This window comes from Paecilomyces variotii, assembly GCF_004022145.1.
Source record: "Paecilomyces variotii strain CBS 101075 chromosome Unknown C8Q69scaffold_11, whole genome shotgun sequence".
In the NCBI taxonomy this organism is placed as follows: domain Eukaryota; kingdom Fungi; phylum Ascomycota; class Eurotiomycetes; order Eurotiales; family Thermoascaceae; genus Paecilomyces; species Paecilomyces variotii.
Genome location: NW_021167150.1, coordinates 527,568 through 546,874, shown reverse-complemented (window position 1 = coordinate 546,874; position 19,307 = coordinate 527,568). Strand labels below are relative to the sequence as shown.

At 48.9% G+C, this 19,307-nt stretch overlaps 7 protein-coding genes across 7 annotated transcripts; 5 read left to right on the top strand and 2 right to left on the bottom strand.

Moving 5' to 3' along the window:
- Positions 1–56: 56 nt before the first annotated feature.
- On the bottom strand, positions 57–1,690 carry C8Q69DRAFT_513997 (hypothetical protein; the record flags this gene model as incomplete). Its single annotated transcript, XM_028633331.1, has 3 exons — positions 57–1,259; positions 1,324–1,431; positions 1,487–1,690. 3 exons carry the CDS (start codon positions 1,688–1,690, stop codon positions 57–59), a joined length of 1,515 nt encoding a protein of 504 aa, XP_028482621.1.
- Positions 1,691–3,495: 1,805 nt separating this feature from the next.
- C8Q69DRAFT_76417 (hypothetical protein) lies at positions 3,496–3,896 on the bottom strand. The gene has a single exon (XM_028634014.1). The coding sequence runs from the start codon at positions 3,791–3,793 to the stop codon at positions 3,548–3,550; it is 246 nt and encodes an 81-aa protein (XP_028482620.1). The 5' UTR covers positions 3,794–3,896; the 3' UTR covers positions 3,496–3,547.
- Positions 3,897–4,140: 244 nt separating this feature from the next.
- Positions 4,141–6,200, top strand: C8Q69DRAFT_476954 (cyclophilin-like domain-containing protein). Its single transcript, XM_028631297.1, has 4 exons — positions 4,141–4,551; positions 4,634–5,334; positions 5,389–5,585; positions 5,642–6,200. Exons 1-4 carry the CDS (start codon positions 4,472–4,474, stop codon positions 5,996–5,998), a joined length of 1,335 nt encoding a protein of 444 aa, XP_028482619.1. The 5' UTR covers positions 4,141–4,471; the 3' UTR covers positions 5,999–6,200.
- C8Q69DRAFT_476952 (UDP-N-acetylglucosamine pyrophosphorylase) lies at positions 6,201–8,741 on the top strand. Its single transcript, XM_028631296.1, has 3 exons — positions 6,201–7,381; positions 7,437–8,171; positions 8,229–8,741. Exons 1-3 carry the CDS (start codon positions 6,650–6,652, stop codon positions 8,304–8,306), a joined length of 1,545 nt encoding a protein of 514 aa, XP_028482618.1. The 5' UTR covers positions 6,201–6,649; the 3' UTR covers positions 8,307–8,741.
- Positions 8,742–11,326: 2,585 nt separating this feature from the next.
- On the top strand, positions 11,327–14,148 carry C8Q69DRAFT_447101 (meiotic recombination protein DMC1; the record flags this gene model as incomplete). The annotated part of the gene is made up of 8 exons (XM_028629178.1): positions 11,327–11,365; positions 11,690–11,785; positions 11,844–11,947; positions 12,012–12,439; positions 12,562–12,732; positions 12,781–12,842; positions 13,113–14,045; positions 14,137–14,148. 8 exons carry the CDS (start codon positions 11,327–11,329, stop codon positions 14,146–14,148), a joined length of 1,845 nt encoding a protein of 614 aa, XP_028482617.1.
- Positions 14,149–14,902: 754 nt separating this feature from the next.
- On the top strand, positions 14,903–16,485 carry C8Q69DRAFT_476912 (hypothetical protein). The gene is made up of 2 exons (XM_028631295.1): positions 14,903–15,577; positions 15,662–16,485. The coding sequence occupies exons 1-2, from the start codon at positions 15,238–15,240 to the stop codon at positions 16,135–16,137; spliced, it is 816 nt and encodes a 271-aa protein (XP_028482616.1). The 5' UTR covers positions 14,903–15,237; the 3' UTR covers positions 16,138–16,485.
- A 137-nt stretch (positions 16,486–16,622) lies between these two features.
- C8Q69DRAFT_76444 (PLC-like phosphodiesterase) lies at positions 16,623–18,758 on the top strand. The gene is made up of 5 exons (XM_028634016.1): positions 16,623–17,395; positions 17,463–17,480; positions 17,543–17,614; positions 17,669–17,792; positions 17,849–18,758. Exons 1-5 carry the CDS (start codon positions 17,108–17,110, stop codon positions 18,511–18,513), a joined length of 1,167 nt encoding a protein of 388 aa, XP_028482615.1. The 5' UTR covers positions 16,623–17,107; the 3' UTR covers positions 18,514–18,758.
- Positions 18,759–19,307: the final 549 nt, after the last annotated feature.

Genomic DNA, 19,307 nt, shown 5'->3' with positions numbered 1-19,307 from the left:
TAACTGAATAGGCATGAGCCATATTGAACAGCCGATGCTCTCCTGTTATCGACAATCTAGCAACCGGTGGTATTACTGACTGAAGGTATGGATGTCTTGTGGATATCTGAGGGGGCGCGGAAGTCCAATGCAGTCTCAGAATGAACCAAACCATAGGGCAAAAGACTGGGATTGTCAGGCCGCCTAACACGAGTATATTGCAGTCCATTCACCAAGGTAGCTGAAGAAGGGGATGCTTCCATTCGAGAGCGACGTCCAGAGTTCTCATTGGTGCTGTAGCCATACATCTGTGGGCTACAGCTCTCGACAGAAAGCAGAGAATCATCATCTCTGGACAGACTTCTGGTAAGCTCGGTATCTGCATGTGTGCGATAGTCATCGGCGGTGTTTGCTCTATCCTCACTGAACGTATCGGACGCGACTGGAGGTGGAGGAACGCTGCTCCCCATCGTCATGTACTTGAAAATCACGTCATGAGCAGTTGAAGCTGCCTTCATGTGGTCCATAGGGTTCACGATACCAGTGACACTCGAGATAGTCCGTGTCGAAGCCTGGCTTCTCGGTGACGCCTCGTTCTGAGATAGCCACCGGTTCCTAGACTTTCCATTTATCTCTGATGGGAAGTGTGATGACGATGACGGAGGTATTTCCGATGATGAAGCAGTCGCCATAGAATTGGTCGACAGCTGACTTCTGCTAGTAGGATCGGGCAAGGTTCGATCGTATCCTTGACCACTGGACAAAGATTCAAGTGCAGGAAAGAGAGGAGGAATATCAGCAGATAGCGAAGCATGGGAAGGCTCAGGGTATGAATATTCTGTCTGCGCTAGCGGACTCAAGAGATCGTGATCTGGATAGAGTGTTCCGACCTGAGCTCTCGTGAAAGTTGGACTAGAATAGCTCAATCGAGTGATATCCGGGTACTCGCAGTATCTTTGCATTGCACTCGAGTTGGAATGCGGCAGCAGATACGCGGGCGATTGCATCGATTGTGCGGCCATGGAGTCACTTTCATAGTCTCCCCGGACACTGCCGGCAAAGCTGTTCCTCGTGGATGAACGACGCTCGGCGTGCGTCCCTAGTCCATAGTTTGGTTGACGCAGAGATGAACTTGTTGCTTGGAGCGTCGATAATGTAGCACCTTTGGAAGCTGGCTGCTGACTATTACCGTAAGTCGAGCCCAGGAGGGAAGGTGTACTCGATGCCGAATATAGCCAGCTAGGATAACTTGATCTAGGCTGAAGTTCGGATGAATTGACCTAAGTTATAACAGAGGGGCCTGGTCAATACAATCCAGACAACTAGATCGTGGTATTCACTCACCCTGAGAAATTGACAGTCTGGAGTACCCGAATTTTTGCAGTTCGAGCACCCTTGACCATCGCCTGGATCACCACTGCACTTGATTTTCCGTCTACGGCACCGTTTACACTGGAAACATTAGTATGTGTACAATATTCTGGGTGATATAGTGGCAGACACATACTGCAACTTGAATCCTTCTGCGCTGTGGACCAGTGCGCTTCTTGTTTTCTCCGTCACTAGGAGCTGGACTGTTCCCAGCTTTCTTTCGACTGAAAGGTTCTTTGGCACCTTTGCGCCTGAATTGAGGACCTAGAAATGGCGTATTCCTCTTTGATCGGCGATTCAAATCAGGCTCATCTTGACGTGTATCAGAACGGTTTGCCATCATTCCCGTTCATCCAGCATTCAGATAAGAGATAAAAGCCACAGGTTAGGATGTGCCCACACAATGGGCAGTGAGAAGTCAAGAGCCTGGGCAATAAGATCTTCTTGTGACCATATGTAAGGTGATTGTCATGCACAGGACTTATTTAACCTCGAGATACGAATATCATGCGATTGGAAAAGAGTAAGCTAGCATAGTCAAGCTGTCTGACAGGCATCAAAGTACAGTAACAAGCATTATGTAGAGTATTTCCAGGATGCCTCCCATTTAAGTCATATATGGCGACTAAGCGGGCTGATTGTCTTATTATTTTGCTCCAAGAACATCTTCTCTTCCAGGGCGTCAATAATCAGATCAATCATAACCAGTTTCTAATATGCAGGACCAGCATTCTCTCGCTAATTCATTTGCTCCACTGATCGTTCTGGGCTAGTTTGGCACCTAAATTCTTTGTTGTACACAGGGGTCATGCAACGAGCCGCCCCATCAGGTTGAGAAGAACAGTGAGAAAGCATAGAATACGGTGTCGATGGACAACAAGGGGAATTCGTAAGAAGCCTTGGATTGGATCTCCTGTTCCACAGAGTAACGTCACACGTATAAACCATTCAGGATCCCTGGTGTCGATCACAGAAAGAGGTTAGTTCTTGAGAAGGAAGACAAGCTGCTGGGATAGAAAGAGGCAAACGATAGAAGATAAATCTGGGCTTCTGGATCATTAATAGGATCTAAAGCATTCCCTCGTGTCGGTCCAGACACTGGTAAAGCCACCGTAGAGGAATCATGGACCTCAAGCCTAGAGAACCTGGGTAGCTTCCGCAGAGCAAGCATCCGCTACGCGTTTGCAATTGTTGAAATAGACGAACCTGTCAGTTAGGTTGTTGAGGAAAGTCATGTTGAACAACCGTCGCCAAGTCCGGTGTTTGCTTCCAGGGTTGACCTCCTCGATAAGCTGATTGGCCTCTATTTCTGCAAATTGAAATCAGAGCAAACTTCCTGGGAGCCCATCAAGTTCGACTACCATCTCGCCTCCCTGTATTGTCTAGGCACATCCATGGTAGTCCGGAGCCTTAAGAATTTATTTTTAAATGTGTGGCAACCAGGCACTGTCCGGACCAGCGTGGCCTAGGACTGCTCGCAAACGAAATGATCTCGAAAGGTCTGCGGTAGTCTCGTCGATTCTGAGATCCCTGTCTCAGTAGGCAAAGCTGCCTAGTCCAGAATTCGCCTCGTATTCCAGAACCTCGTTTGGAACAGTCTCGTTGTAGAATATCCCAGATGCTGAAATGGACTCCCTGCGCTGCTGGACGGCAGCCGGAGGCTAAGAAGCCGTGGTAGCGAAGACAAGCAGCAGCTTGGTTGTTCGACATAAGAATTATACCTGTCTCATAACACGTCTTTATAGGAGTGGAATGCCCACGAATGCACTATGAGCCTCAGGGGTTCGAACGAGGATCCAGATTCCAGAAGGATAGGTGCACTTGAGCAGGATACGGCACCGCTATCGACATGACGGAATATTGTTACCACATGAGGCACTGCTCTTGCTGCATTCGTAACCCCCACAGGATGTATGCGGCAAGTCCGATATCTGGTCATAGTAGAATTGGGGTTGCACCAAGAATTCTTCGGAGTGCAATGCGAGCCTAGAGACCGACTAACTAATACGTGTAGCTCTTGCAAAACATCATCATGCTGCAACAGTGACTCCCCAATGTGGATCGTACATGGAAACAGCCAGACTGTTGAATAATGTTCTGCTGTAACTCCCCAACTGCTGTTTAGATATCCGTGGAGTGGTGAAAAAATAACGTGCTCGAGTTATTGCCGGTGGCTACCAGTTCAGTTCAGGATTACTCAAAAGACCAATATCTTCTCACAGATTCTCTTTGTGCGAAAGTTGGAGTTTCGCACCTGCGTTTTGAAGCATTTCCTAGCCTTCCCGTCCTGGAATACATCAATAGTTGCCAGTGTGATCGGTACTATTCTCACCTTTAAAGAGTCGCGGGGAGTGCACTCACGATGATAGAGGAGAAGAATAATCCCGAAGACAAGTCTCGAGCTGACCACTGGAAATAGTACAAACAATGAGGCCCTCCACATTTGGCCTGTGTCTAATCATGGCGTGTGTCTTGCGTATGCTTGATGATCCTCAATAAGCATATCTGTGACCGAAACCGGTGGGTCTGTGCAAAGACATACCATAGTTATCTAAGGCAACTAATCGGGAGCATAAGCCGGACATTGCAATCTTGACGAGTGCCTGAAACCAGGTGGTACTAAGGTTGTACTGGTCTATATGTCGTAAACTAGGAGTAGTACTCCTCATGGTCACTCTTGTCGTGCCTTGCTTTGGCGGGAGGCACGTGATGAGGCCCTCTGCGGTCATATCTCAAAGCCATGATCTGGAGGAATAGAAGCTGCTCTAATATGATTATTTCGATGCGTCTGGGATCTTTTCTGATACCAAATAGCGTGGAGCTTTTTGAGCTAGTAGTCTGATGCCTATTCGGGCAGCTGGTGTCTCGCCGCCCTGCACTCCACTTTTCTGCCGCGGAGAAACATCGCAGAACTTCCTGTCGCATGTCCTTGCTCTGTGTCGCAACAGCTTTGGACTGTCGAGTCTACTTTTGATTTCCGTGAGGGCTCTACAAAAACAGTTTGTCGGACTATAGAATCCTTCAGTATACCCTTTTTTCCAAAAACAATCCAATCTACGTGCCTTTCGACTAGAGTTGTCCATTTCGTCATCAGCGCGACGCGCTCAGATCGTGCACCATCATGAGTGTGCTCCTCGAGACATCGCTTGGCGACATTGTGATAGACCTCCTAGTTGATGCTTCCCCGAAAGCATGTGAGAAGTAAGTCCCCTCTCTCTGTCGGCCCTTTGATATGGTGAGTGGCTGAACGTGAAACTAAGATTTATATGTGGCTACGGTTTAGCTTCCTGAAGCTCTGCAAAGTGAAATACTATAATTTCTCGCCGGTACATAGTGTCCAAAAGAATTTTACCTTCCAAACAGGTGATCCGATCGGTCCTGGTTCCCCAGAGAGCGATGGCGGATCGTCGATATGGGGTCTATTGGAAGGCCCTTCGAAGAAAACGTTCTCCGTGCCTCTGCCGCCGAAATTGAAGCATACTGAAAGGGGTACGGTGAGCATGGCAACCGTTCCGTCTCCTACAGATCCCGATGAGCGTCTCGCAGCGAGCCAGTTCATCGTTACGCTCGGTGATAATCTCGATTACCTGGATGGGAAAGCCGTGATCTTTGGGAAGGTCGTTGAAGGATTTGACGTCCTTGAGAAAATCAATGAAGCCTTTATCGACGATAATGGACGACCTCTTAAAGACATCCGTATTCGCCATACGGTGATTCTGGATGACCCTTACGATGACCCCCCAGGCCTGGTCGAACCGCCTGAGAGCCCACCGCCTTCCAAGGCGCAGTTGGCGACCGTCAGGATCGCTGACGACGAAGAACTGGACGAAAATATGGACGAGGAATCAATGGAGAAACTCCGTAGGGAACGTGAAGCTAGGGCTCAGGCCTTGACACTGGAAATGGTTGGAGATCTCCCATTTGCCGAAGTAAAGCCGCCTGAAAACGTGTTGTTTGTATGCAAGCTTAACCCCGTGACCCAAGGTACGTAACCCAAATATCTCGCAGATTGTGGTGTGGAGCTGACAAAAGGTTCAGACGAAGATCTCCATCTCATTTTCAGCCGGTTCGGGCCAATTTTGTCGTGTGAGGTTATACGGGATAAGCGAACGGGTGACAGCTTGCAATATGCCTTTATCGAGTTTGAAAACCAGAAGGACTGCGAACAAGCCTATTTCAAAATGCAAGGGGTGCTGATTGATGATCACCGTATCCACGTGGATTTCTCTCAGAGTGTACGTTGCCCTCCAGCAACAGCTGTGGTGTATCATCCTAACTAACTTTCGCGCAGGTTTCGAAACTATCCGAAAGCTGGCGCAATGCCACCAATTCAAAACGCGCAGGCCAGAGAGGAGGCTTCGGCGGTATATCGGGCTTGGAGAAGAAACGCCAGTATAGGGTTTCCGATGAGCATCGCCGTAAAGACGACTATGGCATGGTTTTCGACAGGGAGGAGATGCGGCGCAGACCTGACGAGCGTGAGTCGTATAAGCCCCCTCGACGCGACAGATCTCGCAGCCGGAGTCCCAGGAGGAGAGAAGGCTATAATGATAGACCTCGTGAACGACGGCATGACGATTATCGCCGCAACGAGCGTAGCAATCGCGACTCGAGGGATGACCGATACTACGACCGGCGACGGCGATGAGATACTATGTTTGTTTTGTATTATACCTGCTGTTCCTGAGTTCACATCTATATTATCCTTTGAATGCATTTGGCGGCAGGCGTCGTCGGTATGGGAGGTTTATTTCGAATATTTCGCGCCAGCTCTTGGTGAGAGAGGCTATTCCCAGCAGTCTTCTAGAATCCGTTAAAAAGAACTATAATCCATATAACTACTTGCTAGTCTCTACGTTACAACTTAGTAGCATCATGGTCAACAAATGGTTTGCTTTAGGCGTGGCATGCGCACCCGGCTCTGCGGCGATGACGGATATCCGCGCTTCTGCCGGCCTGGTTGCTGGGCCAGCGTGGCGCGATAATAATATTAATAGCTTGTCGGATCCAGCTAAAAATTGCTTTATACCAACGCGATGTGTCCTAACCCGTTGACTAGTCGGCGGGCAAGTAAACTTAGCACGTAGCCAAATTCCGAAAACGTCGTCTAAGCCCCACGAGCAGCCAGCGGCCAGGCGGTGTGCGGAGCAAGTGAGACATTCAAAGACACCCCTCCAAGTCCTCAGCTCCACCCCGCTACTGGACAAATTGCGGGAGTCCGCGCCACTGCGACCAGCTCTTATACAATAGCTTTGTTTCCCTGTCTAGTTTCTTTTTCTCCTTATCCAAAGGGCAAACAATGGCAGCCGCAGTGAAAGACACAGTTTCCGGTATCCTGGACAAGTTCCATGGCAAGGCAGAGGATGCTCCCCGCGAGCCCTCTCCCCAGGAGTTTAACGAGCTCAAGGAGAGGTTCGAGAAAGCTGGCCAGGGCCAGGTCTTCGCGTTTCTCGAAGAACTGAAGCCTGCTGAGAAGACGCAGCTTTTCCACCAGCTCTCTAACTTCGATCCCAACCGCATCAATGAACTCGCGGACAAGGCCTTGAACCCGCCGAAGGCTTCCGCTGAGGAGAAGCAGACCAGCCTGGAACCGTTACCGGAGACGGCGACAGCCTCGATAATTGACTCGAACCCCGAGGAGTTGGAAAAATACTATAAGGAAGGATTGAAGCTTGTGGCAGAGAACAAGGTGGCAGTTGTCCTCATGGCTGGTGGACAGGGCACCCGGCTGGGAAGCTCCGCTCCCAAGGGTTGCTTCGATATTGGTCTTCCTAGCCATAAGTCCTTGTTCCAGATCCAAGCTGAGCGTATCGCCAAGGTGCAGCTTCTGGCCCAGAAGGCGTATGGCAAGGAGAAAGCGGTGATCCCGTGGTATGTCATGACCAGTGGGCCGACCCGCAAGCCGACAGAGGAATTCTTCGAGCAGCACAAGTACTTTGGCTTGGAAAAGAGCAACGTTGTTATCTTCGAGCAGGGTGTTCTGCCGTGTATCTCGAATGATGGCAAGATCCTCATGGAGAGCAAGGCCAAGGTCAGTTAAGACGGGGACTACTAAAAACCACCGACTCCATGCTAATTTAGCCTAGGTTGCTGTCGCCCCTGATGGAAACGGTGGTATCTACCAAGCACTTCTGACTTCCGGTGTCCGCAAGGATATGAGGGACCGTGGAATTCAGCACATTCATGCCTACTGTGTTGACAACTGCTTGGTCAAGGTTGCTGACCCTGTCTTCATTGGTTTTGCTGCCTCAAAGGACGTCGATATCGCTACCAAGGTCGTGAGAAAGCGCAGTGCTTCTGAGTCGGTTGGCCTTATCCTCCTCAAAAACGGAAAGCCAGATGTCGTGGAATACTCTGAGATCGACAAGGAGACCGCGGAAGCCAAGGACCCCAAGCAGCCTGATGTCCTCAAGTTCCGCGCTGCCAACATTGTCAACCACTACTATTCTTTCCGTTTCTTCGAGTCTATCGAGACATGGTCGCACAAGTTGCCACACCACGTTGCTCGCAAGAAGATCCCTCACATCAACACCGAAACCGGCGAGTCTGTGAAGCCTGAGAAGCCCAACGGCGTCAAGTTGGAGCAGTTCGTCTTCGACGTTTTCCCCATGACTCCTTTGGACAAGTTCGCTTGCATTGAAGTTAAGCGCGAGGACGAATTCTCGCCTTTGAAGAACGCCAGGGGCACCGGGGAGGACGACCCAGACACGAGCAAGAGAGATATTATGCAGCAGGGTCAGCGCTGGATTGAAAATGCTGGTTGTGTCGTTGTTTCGGAGGGCGAGGCGACTGGCGTTGAGGTGTCTCCGTTGATCAGCTACGTAAGTCCATATTTGTTCTGCTACCTCCTGACTGCTATCTAACTGACAAACCTCTAGGCTGGCGAGGGACTGGAATTCCTCAAGGGACGACAGATTAAAGCTCCCGCAGTGATTGAAAAGGAGACTGACGCGTAGATCATATTTTCTCGCAAGTTGTGCCCAGCATGATGTTGCAAGCGAAGGTCTTGCTATGCATTAAATATACACGGGTGGGGAGTTTTAAGTACTATATGTCGATCGATACACCTTTATTAATATATCAAGTAAAAAAAACAAAGAAAAACAAAGAAAAAGGATATGTACCTCGAGTATATCAGTAATCTTTCATGAACGCCTGTATCTTATTCTATTCTAATCTGACATCGGCAACAATGCCCATCTCGACTGTCATTCCTCGAGTATGTACATAGTAGTAGAGTCCGACAGGAACGTGCAGATACAGCTGGGCCGTGCGTGCGCTGCCAATATTAATCTGGGGGATGTGGGCCTTACGCAATGCGGAAAAGCGCGGGAGCTAAAGATTTTCAATTTTGTTCCGAAGACCTCACAATTCTTCTCTTTCTCCTCTTGCGCTGGCATCGACTACTTATTTCTGTATCATTTTGAGGATTACGGGAAGGATTCTACCTGCGGTCCGGTGGGCTTGGAGAGCTGTGAGGGTTAAGTACGGTGTGCTGCGTTGTGAGTACCTTCTTGTTCGCAGAGCCAGCCCACACTTTAGGTACTGGGCTGTTGCGATCTGCTGTTTCCCCTCCTCCAAGGTTCTCAAGCTGACGGGCAAATAGAGTTATCGACAAGGAGCCCCGAAGTCACTAGGTGTTGTCCGGAATTGTGAGTGGTCTTTTATTTCGTTCTGGCAAAAATAAGGCTTAGGACCTTGGGGGGTTATGCGTTTCGTTTCGTTTCGTGCGCCTGCTGTCATGATTGTGTGGGGGTTTCGTCCTTTTTTTCGTCCGATCTCCCCTCGCTCGGCCTGTTCCGCGGCAAGCAACGGCAACGCCAATCCCAACTATATTCTGGTTTCCGCTCGTTCAGCACGGAATGCTGTCGCTTTCACAGCCTGGTCTAGTTTGAACAGATTAAATTGCCTGCGATGATGTTCCCGGGTGGATGGATTGATAATGTTAGTAATGGGTGGACGTTCATGGGGACTGACTATGGTGATGGTAGTCAATCGACAAGATGTTGCTGTCACGTCGTGCCTGCTACAAGTGTGGTAACATTGGCCACTATGCTGGTCAGTAGAACAATGGACTATTAATTTCCGTGGGGAATGGAGAGATATCTGACTTCATTCTAGAGGTCTGCTCATCCTCTGAGCGTCTCTGCTACAACTGTTGGTGGATCCCCGTCATCCACGCATTCCTTGCGATCTCACGCTAACTTTCTGCAGGCAAGCAACCCGGTACGCTTGGTTACGCATGTACCCCTGATATAGCACGAGTTCGTCTAACGAGCGGATAGGACATGAGTCCAACGGTTGCCCCCGTCCTCGTACCACCGAGAGTAAGAACCCTACCTGATGATAGGCGGGACGACAGAATTCTAACCCCGGATCAGCGAAGCAATGCTATCATTGCCAGGGTCTAGGCCACGTTCAGGCCGATTGCCCTACCCTGCGCCTTAACGGTGGCGCAGCCAGTGGCCGTTGCTACAACTGCAACCAGCCTGGTCACCTTGCTGTATGTTGGCGCCTCGATTCTTCCTTCGAATAACTGCTGATATCTCTGGAGCGCAACTGCACTACCCCTGCTGTCCAGGGTGCCGGTCGTGGAGTTGCTCCTCCTCGTGGAGGCTTCAACGGCGGCTACCGTGGTGGATATGGCGGCTACCCCAGAGCTGCTACTTGCTACAAGTGCGGTGGTCCCAACCACTTCGCGCGCGATTGCCAGGCTCAGGCCATGAAGTGCTATGCCTGCGGCAAGCTTGTGAGTGTTTCTGCTTCCTATAGACCGCCAGCTTTTGCTCATACTTCATGCAGGGACACATCTCCCGTGACTGCACGGCTCCCAACGGTGGCCCATTGAGCTCTGCCGGCAAGGTCTGCTACAAGTGCTCCCAGGCTGGCCACATCTCTCGGGAGTGCCCTACCAACGAGGCCAACGCCCAGCCAGCTGCTGAACCCGCTGCTGCCCCGGCCACGACCGCTACTCCTGTCACCGCTACTGCTACCGTCGTTGAGACTACTGCTGAGGTCCCGGCTGTTGCTCCCCCGGTGGCTGCTCCTACTACCGCGGTTGCTTAAATGGGCCTATGATTAGTCTATACTTCTCCGCCAGGACGTTTTATTACCATTCTTCCTTTTGTATTAGGTTTGCGACACGGTCGATCTTTAACCTTCCACCTTTATAGGCTTTTTTTCCCTTTGCATATATCATGCCCCTGTTTCAGGTTCTCGGCACCGACATTTGTTATGTATACGACGACAAAAAGTTTTCACGAAGTCCCAGGATCTCCTACGACTTGGATTCCCTGCATGGCTCAAGCCTCATGATTGGCGTCTAGTGTTCTCTCATGGGTATCTCCAGACTCGAGATGATAAAAAAGCGTTACCGGAAAAAGGAGGAGACGAGGCGAGAAAGTGAGGGTTAATCGGGGCGGAGGAAAGATGGCGAAGGACCGAACGATGGTGTTCTCGTGTGGTCTTGGCTTCAAGCTGTATGGATTGATTGTCGGTGTTGAATATCAGAAAAGAAAAATCTATCGTGAGGCACCTGGCGCGGTGGCAACCTCTCATTTCAACAGTCTTCTCATCTCGCTCACATCATATCTGGGATATTAAAAAAATATACTCGAGACTTATTACGCGTATTTGTGGCCTTTCCTATCATCTCCCGTATACGACTCGATGCTGCTCACCAGAAGTCTTGGCGAAGGTGGGTAGAAGACAAGACATCGATTATCTTTCCATATAATAAGCCTTTATCAGATTGTCACATTCCCAGTGAGCTGCAGGCCGCCCATGATCTGGGCAGACTCGGAGCCATTGCGGAATTTCCTCTTGTGGAAAGCCATCTAACCCCGTGACACTCCTTGGTACCGTTTCCCTAATCCCACCCTGCCCTTCATCGTATTCTTCTCCAGGCATTATTGATCTGGATTAAGTTAATCACATCCATCACTTATCTTCCTATCTAGTATACGAACGTATCAAGATGCCTGCCTCAAACGCAAGCGGCGAGTTTGATGACGATGTAGGAGAATCTGTCCACTGCCCGATCCTCTGAGAGAGGGCCTGTCAAATACAAGCCTCTAACATGATGCATTCCTGTCATCAGGGCTTTATCGTTGACATCGACAGTATCCAAGCACATGGTGCGCTTTTCCTAGGAGCCTTCCCTGTTTGCTCTACTCTCTTTGCTGTTAAGTTACATCCGCTGATGAAACTGGACAGGGATTGGAGTGGCGGACATCACGAAGCTGAAAGCCAATGGGTTCTATACTGTTGCTGTATTTGATTCCTCTAACAAAATTTTTTATCCACAGGATATGCTAATGGAAGTCCTGTTGTGGTCTAGTCTGTTCATGGAGCCACACGCAAGACGCTCTTGAAGATTAAGGGATTCAGTGAAGTCAAGGTTGAGAAAATCAAGGAAGCTATCCAGAAGTGTTTGGTATGAGCATCTCTATGATTTCACTTGGTAGTCTGCTTTTCTACTCATACTTATCCAGCCTTCTGCGTCTGGGTTCATTACGGCTATGGAACTGGGTCACCAGAGGAAGAGAGTTGTCCGGATCTCCACGGGCAGCAAGCAGTTTGATGCTATCCTTGGAGGGTGGGTGAAGCTGCTCATCCTGAGTTTTAAATTATCTGACATTGTCTTTCTTTTGTTTGAACAGTGGATTCCAAAGCATGAGTATCAGTGAGGTCTATGGCGAGTTTCGCTGTGGTAAAACTCAGCTATCTCACACCATGTCTGTTATGGCTCAGCTTCCCAAGGAAATGGGTGGTGCGGAAGGGAAGGTCGCATATATCGACACCGAAGGAACGTTCAGACCCGAGCGTATTGCCCAGATAGCTGAACGTTTCGGAATGGACCCTGATCTCGCTCAAGAGAATATTGCCTATGCCAGAGCACTCAATAGCGAGCATCAGCTCGAATTGCTCAATACTCTGTCCAAGGAATTTGCAGCTGGTGACTATAGACTGCTGATAATTGACAGCATTATGAATTGCTTTCGCGTTGACTACTGCGGCCGTGGAGAGCTTGCGGACCGCCAGCAGAAGCTCAATCAGTTCCTGATGAAGCTTGCGCACATGGCAGAAGGTATTCTTATTCCCCCACAAGGGATGACGGTTGTTTGCTGACAGACACTGGTAGAATTCAATGTTTGCGTGCTGATGGTAAGACCCTCTTTATCGGTCTGTCTATGTGACCACTTCTCATAGATCATCAGACGAATCAAGTCCAGAGTGACCCTGGCGCTAGCGCTCTCTTTGCTGGTGCAGACGGCCGGAAGCCTGTTGGTGGACATATTCTCGCTCATGCTTCCACTACTCGAGTCTTGCTACGCAAAGGTCGAGGAGATGAACGCGTCGCTAAAATTCAGGATTCTCCTGGTGAGCTTATTGTTTTGATAGATCGGGTCGCAAGCTAATGTCCAGCAGATTGCCCCGAGCGTGAAGCGACTTATGTGATCACGAACGGCGGCATCAATGACCCGGACAAGGTGTAGAGTATGGTATGAAGTTTCTTCATATATGATCTATTTGAGCAGGAGACACTTGCATTTATTATTGTTCAGAGGAAATGTTGTACGAATATTGCTTGTCGATCGAGTGGATGCTAGTGCTAGTATACCTACTTAAACGGCAGGATTAGCCTGCCGCTCAGCCTATGAAAGCTCGCGTAAAATTTCCGCCCGAACTTGCTAACCATCGAGCTCCGAAATAATTATTCTTCCCCGCGCAACAACTTTTGCGACTGTATCACTGAGCAGTCGCTGCCATCAAGCAAGATGAAGAAAGAAACTCTAGAAGTGGCAGGGTATACCGCCCTACCTATCCAGCTGCCAGCGGTATCATCATTTCCCCAATCCGCGACGCATTACATCTACATCCGTCCTCACGAGCCTCGAATTCCCGATCCCGATTCGCCTCGTTCTCTCTTCCTGGTCAATGTACCCATAGATACGACAGAAACTCACTTGAAGCATCTTTTCGGCGCTCAGCTCTCTGCCGGACGAGTCGAGAGAGTCGAGTTTGAAGATGTCCCGACAAAGAAGAAAAGCGTCGGAGCCTTCGCCCAAGACAGTCTCGCTAAGAAAAGTAAAAAGCGGAAGCGCGTCACTGCAGACGATCTCGAAAGCCAGCTTGAGGATATCTGGGTCCCGTCTACATGGGACAGGAAATTGCACAAGAGTGGTGCGCACGCGATTGTCGTCTTCGTCGACAAGCCCAGCGCGGAAGCGAGTCTGAAAGCCGCTCGAAAGGCATCCAAGAACCGGACCAAGATCGTCTGGGGTGATGGGATCGAAGGCCGCGTGCCACCGCTTGGACTCCAGAGATACACCACCCACGAGCGGCTCAGGTACCCTGCGCGCGCGGACCTTCTCCGCGCCATCAGCGACTACATGACGGCGTTCACGCAGGTTGAGGAAATGCGCGCTCGCGAAGCGGCCCGCAAGGCACAGGAGCCGGATGAGGATGGATTCATCACCGTTACAAGCGGACCGAAGCAGAATAGTCTGGCGCGCGAGGCGGAGGAGAAGGAGTTGATTGAGAAACAGAAGCAGAAGGAGAGTGGTTTGGGAGACTTCTATAGATTCCAGACGCGCGAGAAGAGAAAGGAGAGACAGAATGAGTTGTTGAGGAAGTTCGACGAGGATAAGAGGAAGATCCAGGAGATGAAGAAGCAGCGAGGAAAGCTTAGGGTAAGTGACATTCCTGCTCTTCTATTATATCTCTGAAGCTTTTTTCTTTTTTTTTTCCCTTGCCGTGAACGCGATACTGACTTGTCTATAGCCGGAATCATAGGTTCTCTCAGATAATCATGGAAAGTTGCATAGAATACTACCCGGTTAGCGAGGCGTTGCTGGAGTCAGGCTTTACTGGTATGACGGATCTCAAAAGAAAAAGGATATTCTGCTCGCGATAGATGCAGACTCTGCATTTCTGTAAGTGCATCTCTGCAAATACCAACCCTCTGATCAACATGGACCCTTTATTTCTCTGATGAGTCCGCTGGGGCCAGAGCAGCATAAATCGGGATCTCCCGCGTTTGTGCCATGCCTTCAAACACCAGCTTTTTATAAATCTTCTCACCACTCTGAAACTGGGTTTTCATTTCTTTCGCTTCGTGGGTCTGCTTAGTTGGGCATTGCTGATTTGCTTGATTTGATCGTGATATAGGGGCGTTTTGAGCTGGAAAAGTGATTGTATATAAGGATGCTGTATAAAACTGCAGATGCCGTAGGGGTCCAAGTGTGTCTGGATTTCTCTTCCCCCTTTTGCCTTGATGTCTGAGAAGTTTTTTGACTTATCGGTCTATTGTGCATTATCATATTGAAGCGAGGTCGGAAAAGTAAAGCAGTCCTAGAACGCTGTCTCCATTTGAGTGTTTGGCATGGATTGCATTGTCTCTTACAATTTCGTGCAATATCGAACTTCTCCCCCGGGCTTATCCATCTCAGAGTATATATACATGTAAAGCCTAGATTGAAATATCTCATCTCATGCTCAGCTGCTGAATCCCTTTACGGAAAGTCTACGCGACAATTTCCGGGTCTTGGCATTCGTATGACATCTTAAGAGGTCTACCACTCAGACTAACTTACCGTTGGCTCTACGCGCAACCCGAGTAAAGGAAACAACCAAAATATAAACTTAACCGCCTTGGAATATATGTGGATATTTTCTTTTTTTTGGATATCCAGCAGGTTACTTGCTCGAGACTCCAAGTGCCAGGTACGCGGACAGGAGGATAATAATGACTGGATCATGCGCAACTCATTCAATCTAACGAGTGACTCGAAACCCAACGGACCATTTCTTGGAATATAACATATCTTAATTTCTATTTAATATTTGTTTGATATTTGTTTGAGCATCATTACCTAGCCGCAAATGGCTCTCTCACCAGACGGCACTGGAGGACCTCCCGGAGGCTTCATTCATCCAAGCCTCCCATCACCAGCTCCTTCGTCTTTCTCCACATCTACTGCAACACCATCAAGTCTACCACGGCAACGAGCTCATCCGCTAAAAGCTGGCTCTATCAAAGAAACGGCTCTGATCAATCATATCGACAAAAGTATCCTGACGGTGAATCGGCGGCATGCGAAGAAATTCAGCAGCGCTATTGGCGAGCAGGATATCCCCGAGGCGGAGAGAGGTTATGAGAGCTTCAAGGAGGTCGTGAAAGACCTCGAGGCTATAATTGATATTGTTTGGGTTAGCGGGACGCGTATGTTTCCCTCCCTCTTCCCTGTCTCGTTATTTGGGTCTAGATATATGAAGGAGCTTATGGCTAACTGTTTTTTCTTTTCAGCTTCTCTTCAAATACCATATTTGATATCTCTGGCTGGTCTCGTCAATAGCTATCTGCCAGAATATCCATTTTCTCCACGGTCTACATTTCGTCTGATCAAGAAATTAGATGCGATTTTCGCATCCCTCTTAACGGGAGAAGATGCGGATACAGGTGCTCCGATTTCAGGCTTTGAGAACCGACGCAATGTAGTATCCATGACTGAGAAAGTCAGGATTAAAAGTCTTGCTGAAGCGTGTCGTATTGCAGTTGTTGAAGCTAGAGATCGTGAAGATAGCCGGGTCACGGAAGAGGAGGAAGCAGACGGAATGGATGTGGATGGGACAGGGGATGAGAACGAGAACGAGGATGAGGATGTGTATGGTACTGACGATTATGTGGACGCTCCTGACCGATGGGAAATGGAGGGGGCTCGAGTGTATGAGAGGACTATACAGCTGCTGGGAGACGAGCTGGGGAAGCAAGGAGGTCTGTAGTGGATGTTTCTTTTTGGATATGATATACCTATTGGATCTTGACGAAGGGGACGATCGTCTGTTACCATCTGGCTTGGTGCTCATTTATGGTTTGCCGGCATATGCCATGGATCATGGGATGTCTGGGTTCTGCAACTAGTCTATCCTGGTACGCATGGTGAAGTGTCAAAGCAACCTTGAATATATGTAAGGGGCTAGAGTACGAGCTGCGTAACGGCACATACTGGTCATCCAGTTAAGTATGACTCCTTGAGTAAGCGCACTACTTGTCGCGTTATGGTCTAACAGAGTGGTTAGTATATTGTAGACATGTGGTACGTACAGCCTACAAAATGAACAAAAACAGCATCTATCTTTTTTTTTCTTATGATAGAAAAAAATATAACGATCTTCATACGGCACATACTTAGACGCGCCTCAGCATCTCCATAAGAAGGTTGCCACATGGGGTGCTGATATCAACTTGCGCGCAGATCAGCCAAGAGCGGAACGGCTGGTGATAGAGATGATAACCTTCCGTTCTCGGAGATAACCCCTCCATCAGCCAAGCGTCGAGGGTTCTCCAGACTCCATGAAATACGAGGCTGCTATTCGTATAGACGTCACCTTTGGCGCTCGAGGTTCGAAAGCCGGTGCCAAATGCGCTGTCGATCTTCAGCCCTAGTGAGCCTCCGGCGGGGACCGACCCAAACAAAGAACAACGGATGGGTTCAAGTCATGGCTATCATCGATGGGAGGTGCAGATAACGGCCGTTACCAAGACGTAATTCGTCCTTGATAACGATCTTCGTGTCCCACTGCGGGCGTCGCGATGACTGTCTACTTGGCGTGGGTTACGTCTCTGGGGAGTCCGTAAGGGATGATAAAAGCAGCTGTCTAGCATTCTTGATATCAGGAGCATCTTCTTTCTTCCTTCTCTCAAGTTAGCTACGCTTGCGCACACTTGACTGGTACACAGGACGGGCCTAGGATGGCCTGGGAATTGTTTGCTGTCAAAGGTGGTCAGAGTCTGTCGCAAAACTTCGCCCAATATCTACCCTCATCACTCGAGTATCTGCTTGAACCCCAGGGTCTGTCAGCTTCTCTGCCTACTCTGGTAAAATCTACCGTCAAGTCATCGTTGCTTCTTCTGGGCGCTGCTGTCTCGTTTGTCGGTATCGGCTCGATTCCGCAAGATTGGGGACACCATGATCAAGGCTTCTTGGAGATCCAAGCCCATCGGGGCGGTACTGGGATGAGGACCGAGAATTGCCTCTGGGTAGAACCAACCGCTCCTGAGGATGATGAAATGCGCATCTGAAGATCTCTGCTAATGCCATGTCTAGGCATTTGCATATGCGATGGTTGGTTTTGTGGCCCAGTACTCGCCAGGAACCCCTAAAAGGTAATTGACAATGACCGGCAGGAAGTTGGAATCGACGTTCTGGAAATGGATGTTGTTTTCACCAAAGACGGTATTCCAGTCGTCTGGCACGATGTGAGCTCGTGTCCGCAGCAGCTTTTTCGGAGGAAGATGCTAAAATGCTTATAGCATGAAATCACAGCTGAGAAATGCCGTGGTGACCATGTCGGCGCTTTCGTTGCGAATCTGACTCTTGAGGAGATCAAATCGATGAGCTGTGATTTACAGCTTAGTGAACATCCGCAGGCTCAAGGTACACTGTGAAATCCACTGTCTTCCATATGGCTTGTGACTTACGAAGAGACCAAGTCTACGAGGATACCCGCATTCCAACTCTTGAAGAGGTCCTGGATCTTATTGAGTGCTATGAGAACAAGAACGTCGCCATCAATATCGAGACGAAGCTGGATCCACTAAAGCCAAACGAGACGTTTCCTGTGGAGAAATACGTGGATGATATCGTGCCCTTGCTGGAGAGACGTGGTTTTGCTTCCCGCACTACGCTGCAGTCGTTCGACTGGCGGACTCTGATAGGGATCAAGCAGAAGTTTCCCCACATGGTGATAGTGGCACTTGTGGAGCCAGAGGGTATCATACCTGTTGATGGTGGTTATCCATGGCTTGGGGGTATCGACCTTGCCGACTTTCAGGGAGATTGGATTGCAGCAGCTGCGTCCATCGGAGCAGAGATTGTGGGACCAGCCCATGGAGATCCCTGGACTGCGAGCGTCAATACACCCGGCTATGTTCCCTGGATAAACAAAGAAGTAGTCAAGCGTGCTCATGAACTCAACATGAGGATCTTCCCTTGGACCGTCGACGACGAAGCTACGGTTGAAAAGATGCTCGAGCATGGAGTGGATGGTATTATCACGAACTATCCAGAACGAGTCATGTCCATAAGCAGGCAGAAGAAGCCCAATTTTCGCGCCTCGAATCTCGCCCACCGGCCACACTGTCTGGTTAACGCCTAGTGGATGGGAATGTGGTTCAACATCACAGGACAAAGAGGTTGTATGCTGAGACTTTAATAATCTTATTTCCAGATACCCTTTATTTGTTATTAGTGCTAAGTTCTATCCTATTTGCGTTTTAATCTTGACCTGCTTTTCTTCTCTGGGTGGTTATGTTATTTCTTGTTTTAATTTCCAGAAGCATCTAATATAGTTTATCTTTACGGTTGCAGAGGACGTTCCATGGTCTCGTAATATCTCTCACTATTTGGAGCATATATACTTCTTGCAACTACATCTCTAGTATTTCCTTATTATCGTGATCCGCAACCTTCTATAAAAGGCCTGTTCGATACATAATACTTACATTCAAGTCATTTATCGTGACTCCACTAGGCTACACCAGGGAGAACTCGTCGCTGAGACAGCGAGTTAAGGAGCATGAGGAGACCCACCATACGAGATTGAAATTCCAGATGCAATTGCTAGGAGCTTGAGGTAGAGGGATACTCTAGATATCTAAGAGGGGCAAGGGGGTTAGATGATCGCGTACGAGGACGGGAAGAAATACTATAAAATCATAATAATATTTGGCAGCCAAATTAGTTTTATCGCCAAGACCTAAGTAGGTACAGTACTTATAGTAAGATGTAGCTCCCCATTTATTACATTAACTACCTACTTATCTCAAGTATTATATGAAGGCGCTAAGTACCTATTGTATGTAAAGCTCATATAATTAGGTGCGTGCAAGTATAGTGTAAGGAGAAAAGGCAGAATTCTTAATCTGTTCCTAAGAAAATAATGCTGTAGTA